This window comes from Chiloscyllium punctatum, chromosome 3 (assembly GCF_047496795.1).
Source record: "Chiloscyllium punctatum isolate Juve2018m chromosome 3, sChiPun1.3, whole genome shotgun sequence".
Taxonomy (NCBI): Eukaryota; Metazoa; Chordata; class Chondrichthyes; order Orectolobiformes; family Hemiscylliidae; genus Chiloscyllium; species Chiloscyllium punctatum.
Genome location: NC_092741.1, coordinates 90,055,587 through 90,071,925, shown reverse-complemented (window position 1 = coordinate 90,071,925; position 16,339 = coordinate 90,055,587). Strand labels below are relative to the sequence as shown.

The following is a 16,339-nucleotide window of genomic DNA, read 5'->3' as shown; positions in this document are numbered from 1 at the left end:
ACTGAGACACGTACAAGAATTCCTAGAAGCATGGCATTCCAACTGGAACTCTATCAACAAACACATTGACTTGGATCCCATTTACCACTCTCTGAGAAAAAGAACAAGAAATGACATCACCATAGGAAATGACATCACCATAGGAAATTATATCACCAAATACAAAAATAGAAAGCGGGCTACACCACCAGTGCTTCATCCAGAGGCTCACTGAAGATGTCACTTAGTATGGTGACAAAACATCTGAAAGCATACGTTCCAGCAGAGTGAGCAAACCTACATCCATAGTAAAACCCCTTTGCTTCTATGCTCCACTTTTGTTGTAATAAGAGCTAACACGCCATTTACTTGATGAATCTGCCATTTTCTCTTAAAAGTGCTACAAAGTCAAATTTTATGGCATGTAAATTTAAATTAAATAATCTCTCATTCTTCTGAACTCTAGGAATATTAGCCTGGTCTATTCAATTTCTCTTCATAGGACAATCAACCCAATGCCACAAATTTGCATCCATGTCCTGAAATCCTTCCAAGACTCACCTTTCCCTATCTCTGTAATACTCGCCAGCCTCATTCCTTTCCAAGATGTATGAATTTCTCCAGCTCTAAACTATGTGCATTGATTGTTTTTGCTCCATCATTGGTGGTCACAGTTCAGTTTCTCAGGACCATGCTGTGGAATACTCTCCCAATATCTCTCTACCTGACTGCCCACATGTGGGACATTCCTTAAAACCTTCCTTTTTGACCAAGGCTTTGGTCATCTGATCCATATGGCCTCATGTGATGCAGATCATACTTTGCTTTCTGATGTTTTGTGCAGCACCTTGAAATGTTTTTAAAAATTAAACATATTCTATAAATTGTAGTTTTGTACTGGTAGTAAGAAGAGCAGTTTAAATCTGGTGAACTTTATTACTGCAATACTCCAGGTATGGTCTTACCAAGGTCCTACCATGATCACCGTAAAACCCCTTTACTTGTTTACTCCACCTGCTTTACAATAAGAGCTAACACTTCACTTACTTGCCTAATTACTTCATAAATCTGCATGCTAAAGTTCTGAGGTCCTTGTACAAGCATTTCCAGGTTTCTTGACTAATCAACAATTCTCAGCCTCTCATAATTTAAAAAAAATAGTTTTTCTATTGAAAAGGATAACTTCACATTTCCCTATATTATATTCTATCTGCTACAATCTTCACCTTATTCCAAACCAATCTATATCTTGCTATGTCTCATTGCATCTTGCTCACAATGTATTTTCTCACCCAGCTTTGGATTATCAGCAAACTGAGACACATTACACTATGTCTGTTGCCAACCCAAAATTAGTCCTTTATTTTTGTTTTATTCACTTATCGGACAGGGCATCACTGGTTGGGCCAGCATTTAGTGCCCATCCTTCATTACACTTGAGAAGGTAGTGGTGAGCTGCCTCTTGAACTGCTGTAATCCACATGCTGTAGTTCAACCCACAATGACGTTCGGGAGGGATTTCCAGGATTTTGTCCCAATAACACTGAATTAACGGTGATATATTTCCAAGTCAATGTACCAAGTGGCTTAGAGGAGAGCTTGCAGGTGGAGGTGTTCCTACCTGCTGACCTTGGACTTCTAGATGGAAGTGACTGCAGGTTTGGAATGTGTTGTCTAAGGAGCTTTGGTGAATTTCTTCAATCCACTCTTGTAGATGGTATACACTGCTGTTATTAAGCGTTGGTGGTGGAGGAAGTGGCTGTTTACGAATGTGGTACCAATCAAGCAGTTTGGTTTGTCCTCGATGTTGTCAAGCTTTTTGAATGTTTGGAGCTGCACTCATCCAGACAAGGAATATTCTTACTTTTTGTCTTCTGTCCATTAACCACTTATCAATCCATGCTTATATATCCAACCCCAAGAGTGTTAACTTTGTGGAACATCTTCTATAACGTCTTCTTTTGACTGTGTTTTTGAAAATCCAAATACATTACAGTGACTTGTCAACCACATAGGCTACAGGTTGGAAACTGGTGGAACCCGATCAGACCACATGGAAGCCTTTATAGAAAGACTGTAGTGTTTGTCTTTTTAGTTTTATACCTTATTTTCATAATGTATACTTAAACTATGTATATCTATAATGTAATGTAACTTTTTTCTTTGTTTTCTCTATTTTTTGTACCTAGGTACATTGTACCTAAGATGGCGCCATGTGCTGGTGACTTTGTATATTTTCGCCATACTCCTGTTCTTTTGTAACTGTAATACACGTGACAATAAACCTAATTCTAATTCTAACATAGTTTTAACCTCAAAAATAAATTCAATTGATTTGCACAATTTACCTTTATAAATACACGCCAATGTTTCAATCATATTGCGATTTTCATAGAATCCCTACAGTATGGAAATAGGCCACTAACCCTCTGAAGAGTAACCCACCCAAACCATCCCTTACCCTATTATTCTACATATACCTGTGACTAATGCACCTAACCTAAACATCCCTGACATCATGGGCAATCTAGCATGGCCAATTCACCTAACCTGCACATCTTTGGATTTTCTAAATGCTCTGTAACCATATCACTAAAATTTTAGCATTTGCCCATGTCCTTGCATCAAGTTAAATGTTCAAACTTTACTGTTCTCTCCCCATCCTTTCTTCCATAGCCGAGTAACACATACAGCATTCTATTCCTGATATGTCCTAAAAATCTATGGAATTTTGAAAGCTCAAATCAATACACCTAATCATTTGCTTGGAGGAGTGAGGGAATGTTCACAATGGAAGGTGTATGAGTTAGATGTGGCTTTTGGCTGGTCTACCATGAGAGGACTTTATTTTTCTTTTATGTTTATGACAAAGAAAATAAGTGTATGACTAATTCTATAAGCGTCTTCTACAAAAAAATGTATACGTACATTGGTTACTAAATCAAGAGGGCAAGCACTTGCATGTCCATAGCAGATGCACATCCCACCGACAGAAATATCTTTCAGCGAGTAGTAATACTGAAAGAGATAAAAAGACAAACATTAAAAACATTAATGTGTGTAATATTACTAGCGTACTCGGATATGATCATTGCTATGATGAAGGTTGAATGCACAAATTCCTTTTCTCATCCCATTCCACCATTGCTGAGAACAAAGTTTTAATTTAATTAAGTTGTGGGTATAGCCAAATATATCTCAGAATATATTCAGATAAGAATTACAAGGAAGTCAGGAGGTTGGTTGACTCAGTTGGTTGGATGTCCAGTTTGCAATGTGATGTTGCCAGTATCATGAGTTCAATTCCCACACTGGCTGAGGTTACCATGGATGGCTCTCTACCAGCTCTCTCTCTCTAATCAAAGAGCATCCCTGTGCTCTAGTAAAACATTATGGCAACCTTATTTTTTACACTCATCTTCAATATCACAAATTTCAAATGTTAGTTACTATAGCCAGCAACGTAGTAATTGGGAATCAACAATTTAGCCCTATCCCAAATGATCAACATTAGAATGTTTTGAACAGCAATATTAAAAACCATTATCCAAGATTAATACTTGCAATGGAATTGCTCATTGGTATTTCAATAATCATGCCCCTTCAGTACAATATACTGTGAACAATAAGAACACAACAGTTTTAGTCAAATTAATAATTTTATTTTTACTCTGTAAAAATAGTCCAGTTATCCTACAGCCTCGTATTAAATTCAAAATTCTAAAAACTTTCATGCCAATTTTATTTATTATTTTTAGGTAAATGAGCTTCACAATTTGTTCACAGTGAGATTTAGAGTTAACCACTGGATTATCAGTTTTGTAAAATAATCACTACATGACCACAGCTTAACTTTCCACATCACTTTTTAAACTCTGTCTATCCAATGTGTAAAGTGGAACTAATACATAATTCAAGTTTGTTGACTTTGCATGACTTAACGTCCCAGTGATCAGTCTCTAGAGGGTGGAATAGCTGCATTTATTTTGTCAGTATCCTGATTATTGTGCAAAGTTTGGGTTAGCTAAGGGAAACTTACAAATTAAAACAGAGAATGGCTCACATATTTAACAAAGCAGAAGTGAAGTTCAATCAAACATTCTTTTAAGGAGAAACTTCGTAAAGGAAAAGGATTTTAAAATAATTTAGAACTCAATCAAAAGAAGTCGATAACAGCTAAATTATTGAGTGTAATTTGACTCAGTGTTAAGTATTAAAAACAAAATGTCTCACCCTTCTTGTAACAATAGGATCAATATCTTTTGGATCATTGTACGCCAGTGTCATTAGATCAGCATTAAGTGTTCTTATTCTTTCAAGCCTCAGACGAATATAACGAGCTGAAGTGAACTCCAATAAAATAGGGGATGGATCTTCAGCACTTGGCCTTCCATTGATAAGGGAAGTATGAATCTAAACATAAAAAAGCAAAATTAATATTCATAAGCAAATTTTCCATTTCACCTTCAGCCAAAACATCTGCTGGCATTCGTGTCATAGAGTTATAAAGCATTAAAATAGGTTCACCATGTCTACGCTAACCATAAAACACAAAACTGCACTAATTCTATTTACCTGCAATTGACCCATTGCCCACCGCCCCCGGGCATTTTAGTGCTTATCCAGATGCTTCTTAAAGGTTGCAAGAATACCTGCTCTCACCATCTCTGAGACAGCACATTCCATATTTCTCTAACACTCTGGGTGAGGAAAGTTTTTCTCAGGTCCCCTCACTTTAACCATGCCCTCTGGTCTTAGGGACATCTTACATGGGAAAAGATCTGTATGTCTATGCCTCTTATAATTTTCTATACCTCAATCAGATCCCACCCCCTCCCACATAGTCCCCTTTGCTCCAAGGTAAACAAATTCAGCCTGTCTAATCACTCCTCACAAATGATGTGCCTGTGGAATCCTCTACCACAAAAAGCTATTGAAGCCAAACCATTGAATATTTTTAAGAAGAAGTTAGATATAATTCCTGGGGCTAAATGGATCAAAGGGTATGGGGAGAAAGGGGAAAGAAAGTGATGATCAGCCAGGGTCATATTGAATCACGCAGTAGACTTGAATGGCCAAATGGCCTATTCATGCTCCTATGTTCTATGCAATAGACTGCTGTTGAAATCTAACAGTTTAAATGACCATACAAAGCAATCCATATTTTAAAAAAAGACCATTATCCTGCTTCACTTATTAAATTATCTATAACTGCTATTTTTTCAAAAAATTAATTCACAAATCATATTTGACCATTGTGCTATAATAACAGCTCTTTAATACACAAACAATCACACAGTCGTTCACAGATGGTTGAAGTAATTATATGTCTGGAACTGGAGACATTATTTATTTGGATTACTCTTTCATTTACTTTGAGCAAGGGAGTTAATTTCAAAGTAATGAAGCTTTAGCAAATATTTTCCGGTATAATGTGAGCAACAAGGAATAGGTCTAATTTACAAATGCAAAACAAAGGACTTGGTCCAGTTACAAATGTCTTCATTCCTCTCTAGTGTGGACATTTTCACATTATGACCACTATGTCAACATAATATGCTTCCAGATGTTGTTTTCATAGAGTTATTCAATGCTTGGCAGCTATGCAATCAACACAGCTGGTTGATCACCATGTTGGCCAGTGGCATGCTCGGGGAAGCAGGGAACAGCTGATTGCCTTACTCTAGATGGACTCACATCCTGGACTGAATTTATCATTCTGTTTCCATTTGTTCCTTTGTAACCTATGCCACTGAGTACTTGAACTTCACAGGAGGGAACATTTGAAAATGTCTCTTCTTAGTACTAGGGAGAGGCTGAACAGGCTGGGGCTGTTTTCCCTGGAGTGTCAGAGGCTGAGGAGTGACCTTATAGAGGTTTACAAAATTATGGGGGGCATGGATAGGATAAACAGGCAAAGGCTTTTCCCTGGGGTCGGGGAATGTAGAACTAGAGGGCATAGGTTTAGGGTGAGAGGGGAAAGATATAAAAGAGACCTAAGGGGCAACTTTTTCACACAGAGCGTGGTACATGTATGGAATGAGCTGCCAGAGGAAGTGGTGGAGGCTGGTACAATTGCAACATTTAAGAGGTATTTGAATGGGTATATGAATAGGAAGGGATTGGAGGGATATGGGCCAGGTGCTGGCAGGTGAGACTAGATTGAGTTGGGCTATCTGGTCAGCATGGATGGGTTGGACCGAAAGGTCTGTTTCCATGCTGTACATCTCGATGACTCAATGCTCCCGATAAACTGAATCAAAGAGGAGTAGCAAAACAAATTTCTCTTTTTACAACACCACTTACAGTGGAAAATTCTATCATAGAGATCAAAAACAGCACATTATCAGTTTTCTGACATGCTTTCATTTCAGACTAATTTTCAAAGGGAGAGGACTTGAGGCTGAATTACTGATATCTCGGAACTGTGGAAGAAATGCAATAAATCTAGCCACTTCAAAATCTTTTTAAATAGCTGTAATAAGGGGTCATTATACATAAGCATGGATACTCCCCCTGATCCTCACCTACTTGAGGTGAATTTGCTCTCACAGGGATAACTCCACCAATAGCCTTTCAGCTGACTGTCAACAAAGATTTTAAAATTTCACCAGGGACTATTTTCCTTGGGTCTACATCAGATGCAGTGGGCTACCAAAATATTTACTTGGCAACAAGTATGGCTGCCAGATTTGGCCAAGACAAGGACAGATGGAGTCTTGAACTTGTATGGGAAATCACTGCTTTGCAAGGGGCTAAACCTTCACTGTCTCATTGCAGAGCCAGTGATGAAGAAATGTTGAGGATTCACAAGGACAAGAATTGACATATCCAGTCTGTAGTTAGGATCCAATAGGAGATTGGTAAGAAGTGGGGTTCAGCTCATGGCCCAACCCATTTTCAGGGCCAGAAGATCCCAGCTGGGGGAACAACAAAAAAAGTCGCATTTTAAAACAGGTGAGGTTGCAGCTTGCACTTGGTGCAGCTGAGCAGCTGTCATGTGGTCTGTGGTCATTTCTGCTGGGGTCACCGCACAAACCATGAGAAATAAGCTTTTCCTAACCCTGACCCCTGACCTCACCACTATCAAGATAGTCACAGTGGGTACATCTGACATTTACTCTGCTAGGAAGATACAGTCTCTGCTAATTCACTGGGTGATATATCCTGAGCTTTTCTTCAGAACTTATAGAATCAAACAGTCATACAACATGGAAGTAGACCCTTGGATCCTATCATTCCACACGCAAGCCATTCTTTGTGCAAAAAATTTGTCCCTCATGTCTTTTTTTAAATCTCTCTCTTTTCACCTCAAAAATATGCCCCCTAGTTTTGAAATCCGCATCCAAGGGAAAAGACCCCTACCATTAACCCTATTTATTCTCCTTGTGATTTGTAAACCTCTATCAGGTCACCTCAATCTCTTATGCTCCAGTGAAAAAAGTCCCAGTCCATCCAGCTTTTGTTTATAATCAAACTTCCCATACCCAGCAACATCCTGGCAAACCTCTTTTGAACCCTCTCGAGCTTAATAATATCTTTTCTACAACAGTGCGACCAGAATTGGATACAGTACTCCAGAATAGGCTCATCAATGTCCTGTACACTCTTAACTTGACTTCCTAATTCTTATACTCAAAAGTCTGAGCAATGAAGGCAAGCATGTTAATCACCTTGTTAAGCACTCTGTATGCGACATAAACTTCAAAGTTCTTAATTTTTGTCTATTCTTTCCCTTCATCTACGAACCTAGTCCATACGTTAATGTTCAATACCACATGAATTATCTATTATAATTTATTCAGCAGATTCACTGGTGATATCAGGTCACACTGCACAGAGGCAAGTCAGTAGCTGCGGTAGCCTTTATCCATTCTGTTTACGTTTACCTCTATCTACAGTATTTCAGAGAGCACTGATGACAACCCAAGCAACACCAGCGTTTATAAGTGTAGCTTAACTTCCAGCCTTACCTCACCATTTTCCAGAGGTTGAATTTTTGAGTAGAATGAAGTGCAAATAATTTCATCATCCGATGTATACGTTGGGTTACCTGGTCGAGGCACAATGTTGTAGCGAGTAAGACATTCTGTATCTGTTATAGCATAGTACTGCCATGGTTTGTAAATGATTCCATCAATGGAACGTTCTAAAATCCAGTTCCCAGGGCGTGGAGAATTAGCTGCTTTTACTATAACATATGCAATCTGGAACACCTGTAAAACAATTTAAAAATTAGCAACTGAGACTAATTTAGGACCAAAATCCCAGAAATAATTATTTGTGGCTGGTTTATGAAACTGAATATTTTAAAAATTGTTTTCTTTAAAAAAAGGCTCTTTTTTGTGGAAGGCTCTCTTTTGGAATAACATTCAACTTCCAATTCAATCAATACAGAACTAATTGCACTAATCTTTTTAGAAGTCATTGACATAAAATTAACATGAGACAAATTCTGATGCCAGTCTGAAGTTAATGATTTTTCTTTAACAAATCACTATCCAAATATTCATGACTATACCAGATGGATGAACACATCAGTATCCAGAAAGCCATATTTCAGATCTTTATTAATTGTTCAGCAATTTCAGCTTTATATTATTGTGTGCAACAGTTTTGTTATTGATCTCTAATATTGAGCATTGTGTTCATGGGCATTGTACCAATACTCAGACTTCTGTTTAGACAAAAAATCATTTGACAAATGTTAACCTAAAAACACATCTCACAAACGAATAAAACACATGTACTGTTAACCTACAATTCAATTAATATGTTTCACCAACTTAAAGTAAGAATGTTATTACATATTGTAGCTACTGAGTAAGCATTTATCGAAAGCGTAGATAAAACTGGAAAAACTGAGTACAGTCATCACCATTTATAGTCAGCATAACATACTTGCCATATGATCGCCTGTGTGACATGACAACCAGATCCTGGAGATCATTTAAAATAACATTGCAATGGAAGTCAGCCCCACACACAGAAGTGACAATGTCTGCAGATTTAATTGTGCCATTCTATGTTCTTTCACAGAGGCTCTTTTAAGGTGCAAAGGGATCATTCAAGTCACTCACAAGAAACGCAACATTGTAATTTACAACCTTCAATCAAAGTTGTAATTGCAATGGATATGAGGGCTCAGGAATTCCTTTTGATAAAGTGCCAGTGTTTAAGGAGACAGCATTTTCAAGTTTAAGTTTATTGAAGGAATTTCTGAGCCCTCTGCTCCATCACTTTGAAGCATTCTGCTATTCTCTCAGACAGTCTGGTACAGGGCTTTCCCAAGAAGGTCAATGTCATGCCTCCACAAGAAGTTCCAACGTATGTCACCTTCTCCAAATGTACATTGCATAACAAGAATATTCCTGCCATACTGTGAAAGCAGAACTCTACCAATAGCCTAATACAAAGCACCTCAACCCCAAAAAAAAGGCAAGCTTACACATGACAGATTTTGAGCTTGCATTATCACAGTTCATTTGGAAATGTGACAGGTGAAGTGCCATCTTCAAGTCTTTGTGTTGCAATGTCTTTCTGCATTGAAAGACTCGAGGGACAAATTTTAGTACGTTTTTCTAATCACCCTTGCTTAGCTGATATGACAAGGAGACAATTAGCATTCACAATATAACGGGCATGACTCCATGAGTCTATAATTCGTAATGTGCATGACATTTAAATTGATGCCAAAGGGGTGGTATTACTAAATCATTGTAATCGTGGTTATTGCAAATACACCTTGTAGCACCTCAAAAGATAGTAACTGATTCTGCTGCTTTGCACATGGTTTCACCACTGTGCAGTTATTGTGCAATTGATTTTCCAACTGAGATGGCAAGGTTCCAACTTTGTGTTCTCCTAAGTCCTAAGATACAGTACGATCCCTCTGCTCCCTTCGCCCCATCCTTCACATCCCCTTTTACTTTACTGTACCAGTAGCCTTGATGATCTTTCAGCATCACGTCCACCCCACAATCCCAGTTCTGTTGAGCACCTCTATATAACATTCAAGTGCTGTTTTACTCACAATGTCCATGGCTTCGCAAATTCACATGCCAATGTTGGCCCTAAGCTGCCCCACACAAAGGTTCAAGCGAGCGTGATATGTGATTTTTCCCCATTCTTTACTTCCCCAGCCATGAGCTCCCAGTGCTCTATATTGACTTCCCCCTTTCATTGCAATCATTTACTTAGTGGCCCAGTGCAATGAACCTCATCACCAGACCTGAATTGCCTGCAGTTGTAAGACTCCATGGAGTGTTCACTGATTGACTCCTAACTTTACTTCCCAACACCCAGATTGCATGAGCACTGAATCCTGAACTTTAGTAGGATCAAATACCTGATTCACTGTGGCCAAGCCTACCAACTGGAATTGACAGAGCCCCTGTCTGCTATCTACATTAGTTCCCTTTTACAGTCCTAAACATTGCTCTACTTTGATTTTCAGACATGGCCATTTGGTTGAAGTATACAGAGTGCATAAACTGCTGGCACAGACTTCAGGACTGATGTTGATATTGAATGATGCGGCACAGTGACATATCCACTCCCTGACTGTTCAGTGATCCTCACCATCACAAGCTGCCTACTTCTCCAATGTAGTAGCTCCAAGGAAAGCACAAACTGAGTGAGAAATGAAAGTAAAAGCCATATGGCACCTCCTCTTTAGAGATGTGTTATGCATGTACCTCAGTGAACATCAACTGACAGAAACATGCAAGTTGTCAGTATCTCTGAGCTCCAAAGTCAAATGTTGAAGGGCTGAAATGGTAAGAATTGAACCTACAGCAGGCATAATGATATAGTGAGGCTGGCAATTTGCACATGCTGGCTTGATTTGATTAGATTTTTTTATTGTCTTATGTACCTAGGTACAGTGAAAAGTTTTATTTCACATGCAAGATAGGCAGATCATACCATACAAAATGCATTAAGGTAATAAAACAGAGTGAAGAATACAATGTTATGGATGCAGCCAAGGTTCACAAAGAACAAGATCAACATTAAATTTAAGATTTGAGAGGTACATTCAAAAGTGTAAATAACAGCTGGGAAGAAACTGTTCTTGAATCTGTTGGTACGTGTACTTCTCCCATCCTACCAGAGGTCTGAACATCCTTGACTATTGCTACACAACCATCAAAGATGCCTACCACTCCATACCCTGTCCGAATTTTGGAAATTTAGGTCACAATGCTGGTTTCTCCTCACAGTTTACAAGCAGAAATTGAAACGTGAGGACCCAGTACAAAATGTAGTCCAGTGCTGGTCTGGGGCAGTGGAACAGCCTCTATGGGACAGCTTGGAATCACTAGACTGGTCAATATTCAACAACTCAGCAGCCAAACTAAATGAGTATCAGGCGAAAAGGATGGTGGCCATGCAACAGGCAACGATTGTGTGGTACAGCCAGAGATGGATGAAGGTTGAGACAAGTAAATGGCAAGTTGCAGCTGCCAAGCAGAACCTGAGACATATTTGGGGCTAGGGTCATTGTTTTACATCGTGACCCAAAATCCAAGGCACTTTGGACCACCGTGTTCGGGTCAGGAGCAAGGCCACTACACTCAGTTCAGCAGCCTGGACCAGGAGTAGCACCAGGGGTCACAATTTCTCTCCCTGCCCATGCTACTGCGTACTTGCTCTGACATACATTTCATTCATTTGCACCATTTAGTTTCTTGGGAAAGGAGAAGAAATTGGAAGTGACATGTAATTAAGGTAAATTGGTCAAATAATGAGATGCAAATGCACGGATGTAAGATAATCAGTGCTCAATAGCAAGCTTCTGAAAGCACCATTTAAAGCTTAAAAGAAAAGTGAGGAAATTCTTTCTTAGCATCAAAGTTCTAAATTTTCATTCTGGCTAGGCTTTCCCATATTTTATTGTCATTGACCGTGTCATGCCAGGGACAGAAATTTTAACCAACTGTGATACTATATAACTGTATGTACTATATATGTAATAAAATAATAATAACAACCATCATGCCTTGTTTTTGTGTCATTCAGCATCTTCACCAACTGTTTTCTTTTGATTCCTCAGCTCAATTCATGCACCTGAGTTTCAAGAGGCTATTCCTGCTTCAAGTCATTTGGAAAGAGATTGCAGTCACAAGTTTGTGATTGTGAGTATGCAATGTGTAGAATTTCCAGCGGGCAATCTGTGCATTTTGCAGAATTAATTGCCTCTCATCCTGTGATACAGTAAACAAATATCGATCAAGTTAGAGTTTTACTTCAGCTAAGTTCTGATCAAAAGTTAATGATTAGAAACATCAGCTAGGGATTTACATAGTCTACAAGAGTGTGACATGTGGCAGAGGTTGCAAAATATCAGGGGTTGGGCGGGAAGTGCAGATGTTGGTGACCTTCTTGTGATCTGGATCCTACTAATCCCCTGCACTGTGGACCACACAGGGCAGCCACCTCCAATATCCAGCAGCAGTGGTCACCTTAGCAACACCCTTCCCTTTGCACATTCCTTGTGACAACCTTACCTGGGTGTCCCCTGTGACTTTTAACCCCATGTACCTTGGCGTCAGGCCATCACTGAATTTACTAGTTGAGTGCAGTTCCACCAGTGGTGACTGCAGACAACTGGGCAGCACATCCTGGAGGCAGGATTTCAATCCTTAAAACATAAGGGGTCCTGACTTCACCTCACTAACTGCCTGATGGACATAAAATCCTGCAAGACTTCTCTTAATGGCAGCGGCAAGTTTGCTGCCAAACTTCTGCTCCATCATCAGGGCCTCATATGCCCTGACAAAATCACAGCCACAAATTCTGTGGCTCTTTCTCCAGAAGCTGCTTGACCAGCTGAATCTTCCCAGCAAAATAAAACAATGGACTGTGTATGCTGGAGATCCAAAACAAAAACAGAAATTGCTGAAAAAACTCTGCAGCATCTGTGGAGAAAAAGCAGAGTTAACATTTTAGATCCTGTCACCCCTTTATGTTTAGGAATCTTTCCAGCACTGTTTAAAATTTGTAATTTCCAGAATTTAGCTTTAATAGATGATGACATTTACTTAAGTTGATTAATGACAGAGCTGTCCAGCCATCTGTGATTATTATTACCTGCAATCTGTGATGATTTGAAAAGAGAACTTGGTGAGTGTACCTTACTTCTTTCTTAGCTCACTCATTTGCTTAAAAAATATGCTTATTTTTAGTCTTAAGGACATTATTTCACATAAATCTCATAACCTGTATGAATGATTAAGATTTCAAAATTTCTTCAAGCTAATTTGCTGATGAAAATCTGTGTATATTAAAGGCTACACAAATTGGCAAGCTGCTTAATATTGCACTAAAGGGTAATTTTTTCACTTCTATCAATGCCACGAGTCCAATAAATTTATTGAAGGGAAAATCACAGGCTGGAGTGTGCAGTTTCACAATATGCATTCTGAATGTGTGCAGAGAGTGCAGCAGTAGATAATTTATCCATAAATGCTTCAAGGCAAGAACCATTAATGATATGGGCATAGGAGAGTATAAAGCAGCTGCAGACTGATGAGAACTGAAAGATGATGGATAGGAACATGGTGGAAGGGTGGAATATAACAGTTTTAAAGAAGCCAACAATACGTAACATCCCATTCTCCTAGGTACCTCCTTCCTTCACATAGCTGCCACATCCCTTAATATCTAAATAACACCAAACTCTTACCTGGTGCTCCAAAATCTCCTCTACTGTCTTGTTAAATTTGCTCACTCCTCCTGCAGTTCCCCCATTCACATAATGCAGCTCTCTCACACATAAACTTCTCAATACAAATTCTCACCACAGGCTCAGGGGGTGAACATGCCAATATAAGTTTATTGTCTCAAAAGAACGGCAGATCTACGCACAGAAATCCAGTTAGAAATGCTTTTAACAATAAGTGATGACACTTATGCATAAATTAATGATCTTTTTTTAGAAATGCATACAAAGAAAAGGAAGCAGACTAATCAACCATTCAAATTTGTTACAGATGATGCTTGCATCTTAAGTCCATCCATTTGCCATTGCTCTACATCATTCAATATCCCAGGCTTGCAGAATTCTGTCAATCTGAAATTAAAAGTGTTCACTGAGAAGGTATCTAACCACTGGTTTTTGTTGGAGTGCCCTACACCTAACAGCTGTTGCAAGAAGTACTTTGTAACTTCATTCCTGGTTATACTCGTTAGCTTGGGCCACTGCACCAATGGAGTTTAACTCTATCAATTCCTTCCAAAATAATCAAATTACCTTCTAACATTCTATATTTTACTGATTCTTATATAGCTCAACGTAGTCTAAATTTCAGAGCCCAGGTAAACACTTTGGTGTTTACACTTGGAAGGCACTTGTAAACACTTTGCCTTCCAAGGTCAAATTATCCTTTTTATGGTTCAGTGCCCAGCACATGACTAAGGTACAGTCTATCCATGGAAATGATATAGTTGCAGCACAATTGCCTCCCCTTTATATTCTAGCTCTCTAACTGTCAACATCATCATTTCATACGTCATAGAGTCATACAGCATGGCAACAGACCCTTTGGCTCAACTCCTCCATGCTGACTAAGTTTCTAAATGGAGCTAGTCCCTTTTGCCTGCATTTGGCCCATATCCCTCTAAACCTTTCCTATCCATCTACCTGTCCAAGTGTCTTCTAAATGTTGTACTTTTACCCACTTGCTCTTGCAACTTATTCCATATACACACCAATAACGGTGTGAAAAAGTTGCCCCTCACGTCTATTTTAAATCTTTCCCCTCTCACCTTAAAACCATGCCCTCTAGTTTTGTATTCCCCTACGCTGGGGAAAAAATCTTGCCTACTCGTCTTATCTATACCAATCATGATTTTAGAAACCCCTATAACATCAGTTGTCAGTCCTTGACACTCCAGGGGAAAAAAAAGGCGCAGCCTATCCAGCCCCTCATTATAACTTAAACCCTCCAGTCTCGGTAACATCCTTATAAATATTTTTTGCACTCTTTCCAGTTTAATAACATCCTTCCTAAAGCATGGTGACCAGAAATGTATGCAGTACTCCAAATGTGACCTTATCCATTTCTTGTGCAGCCGTAACATGACATCCCAACTCCTGTACTCAATGTTCTGACCAATGAAGGCAAGCATGCCAAAAATCTTCTTCACCACCATGTCCTCCTGTAACACCACTTACAAACAGCAACATACCTGCATTCTTCCACCTTCATGTCCGACAGCACTCTCCAAGGCCCAACCATTAAGTGTATAAGTTCTGCACTGGTTTGTCTTACCAAAATGCAACACCTCAGCTTTTTGATTATTGTGTGTACCCATTTACATTTCAGTGCACCAAGTACATATGCCCCTAATTTAATTTCGCTTTTCACAGTTCCTTGTTTTTGTGCTTAAAATAAAAGTTCAATCTATAGTTCCGTGGTAAATTGTTGATGTTGTACTAACACCCAGTGAGTTGTCTCTGTCACAGTTTTGCGAAATCAAGTTATCTATCAATGTCACCCTGTAATGTTATACTTACATTTATATTACCTACTATACAGAGCTGAAAATGTGTTGCTGGAAAAGCGCAGCAGGTCAGGCAGCATCCAAGGAGCAGGAGAATCGACGTTTCGGGCATGAGCCCTTCTTCAGGAATTACTTACTATACAACCAACCATTGTGGTACACAGAAACTTGAATATTTGGCTCTCTACAATGTTATCTATAACTTTAATAAATTTTTAGAATAGTTGATACACTGACACAGATCTTTCTAAGATGCTACAAGTTATTTCCTTTCAATTAGAATACATACTCATCATTCCTATTAATTCTTTGAGTAAACAATGTAAACCAAGGTCAATAATTTTTTCTCAATCCCATGGGCTCTATTTTAGCAACATACTCATTTTTGGAACTTTATCAAATTCTTTCACAGAAATGATATAAACTGCATACACAGATGTTTGTCCATTACCTCTTGAGTTACCTCTGATAAACGTCATATTTGGTCATTAGACACCTCTCGCTTCTTCAATATAACTTAATATTTTGTCTTATTATGCTGTAATTCTTTTCTCTTAATTACAAAGGAAAATTATAGGTAAAAATTGGGTGAAAATGTTACTTCAACCAAAGTTTGGTAGAAGATTTGTAGCTCGGGTGCTTGTTGTGGTTCTGTTCGCTGAGCTGGGAATTTGTCTTGCAAACGTTTCGTCCCCTGTCTAGGTGACATCCTCAGTGCTTGGGAGCCTCCTGTGAAGCGCTTCTGTGCTGTTTTCTCCGGTATTTATAGTGGCCTGTCTCTGCTGCTTCCGGTTGTCAGTTCGAGCTGTCCACTGTAGTGGCCGGTATATTGGGTCCATCTGCCGCCATCCAT

At 39.0% G+C, this 16,339-nt stretch overlaps 1 protein-coding gene across 3 annotated transcripts in view; it reads right to left on the bottom strand.

Moving 5' to 3' along the window:
- lama2 (laminin, alpha 2) overlaps positions 1–16,339 on the bottom strand; it is a 387,170-nt gene that overhangs the window by 257,102 nt on the left and 113,729 nt on the right. For all 3 annotated transcript variants that reach the window (XM_072556030.1, XM_072556031.1, XM_072556033.1), the window contains exons 4-6: positions 7,953–8,195; positions 4,213–4,392; positions 2,908–2,997 (exon numbers count right to left, since the gene is read on the bottom strand). In XM_072556030.1, coding sequence (XP_072412131.1) covers positions 2,908–2,997; positions 4,213–4,392; positions 7,953–8,195 — 513 coding nt within the window. The remainder of the gene's footprint in view (positions 1–2,907; positions 2,998–4,212; positions 4,393–7,952; positions 8,196–16,339) is intronic.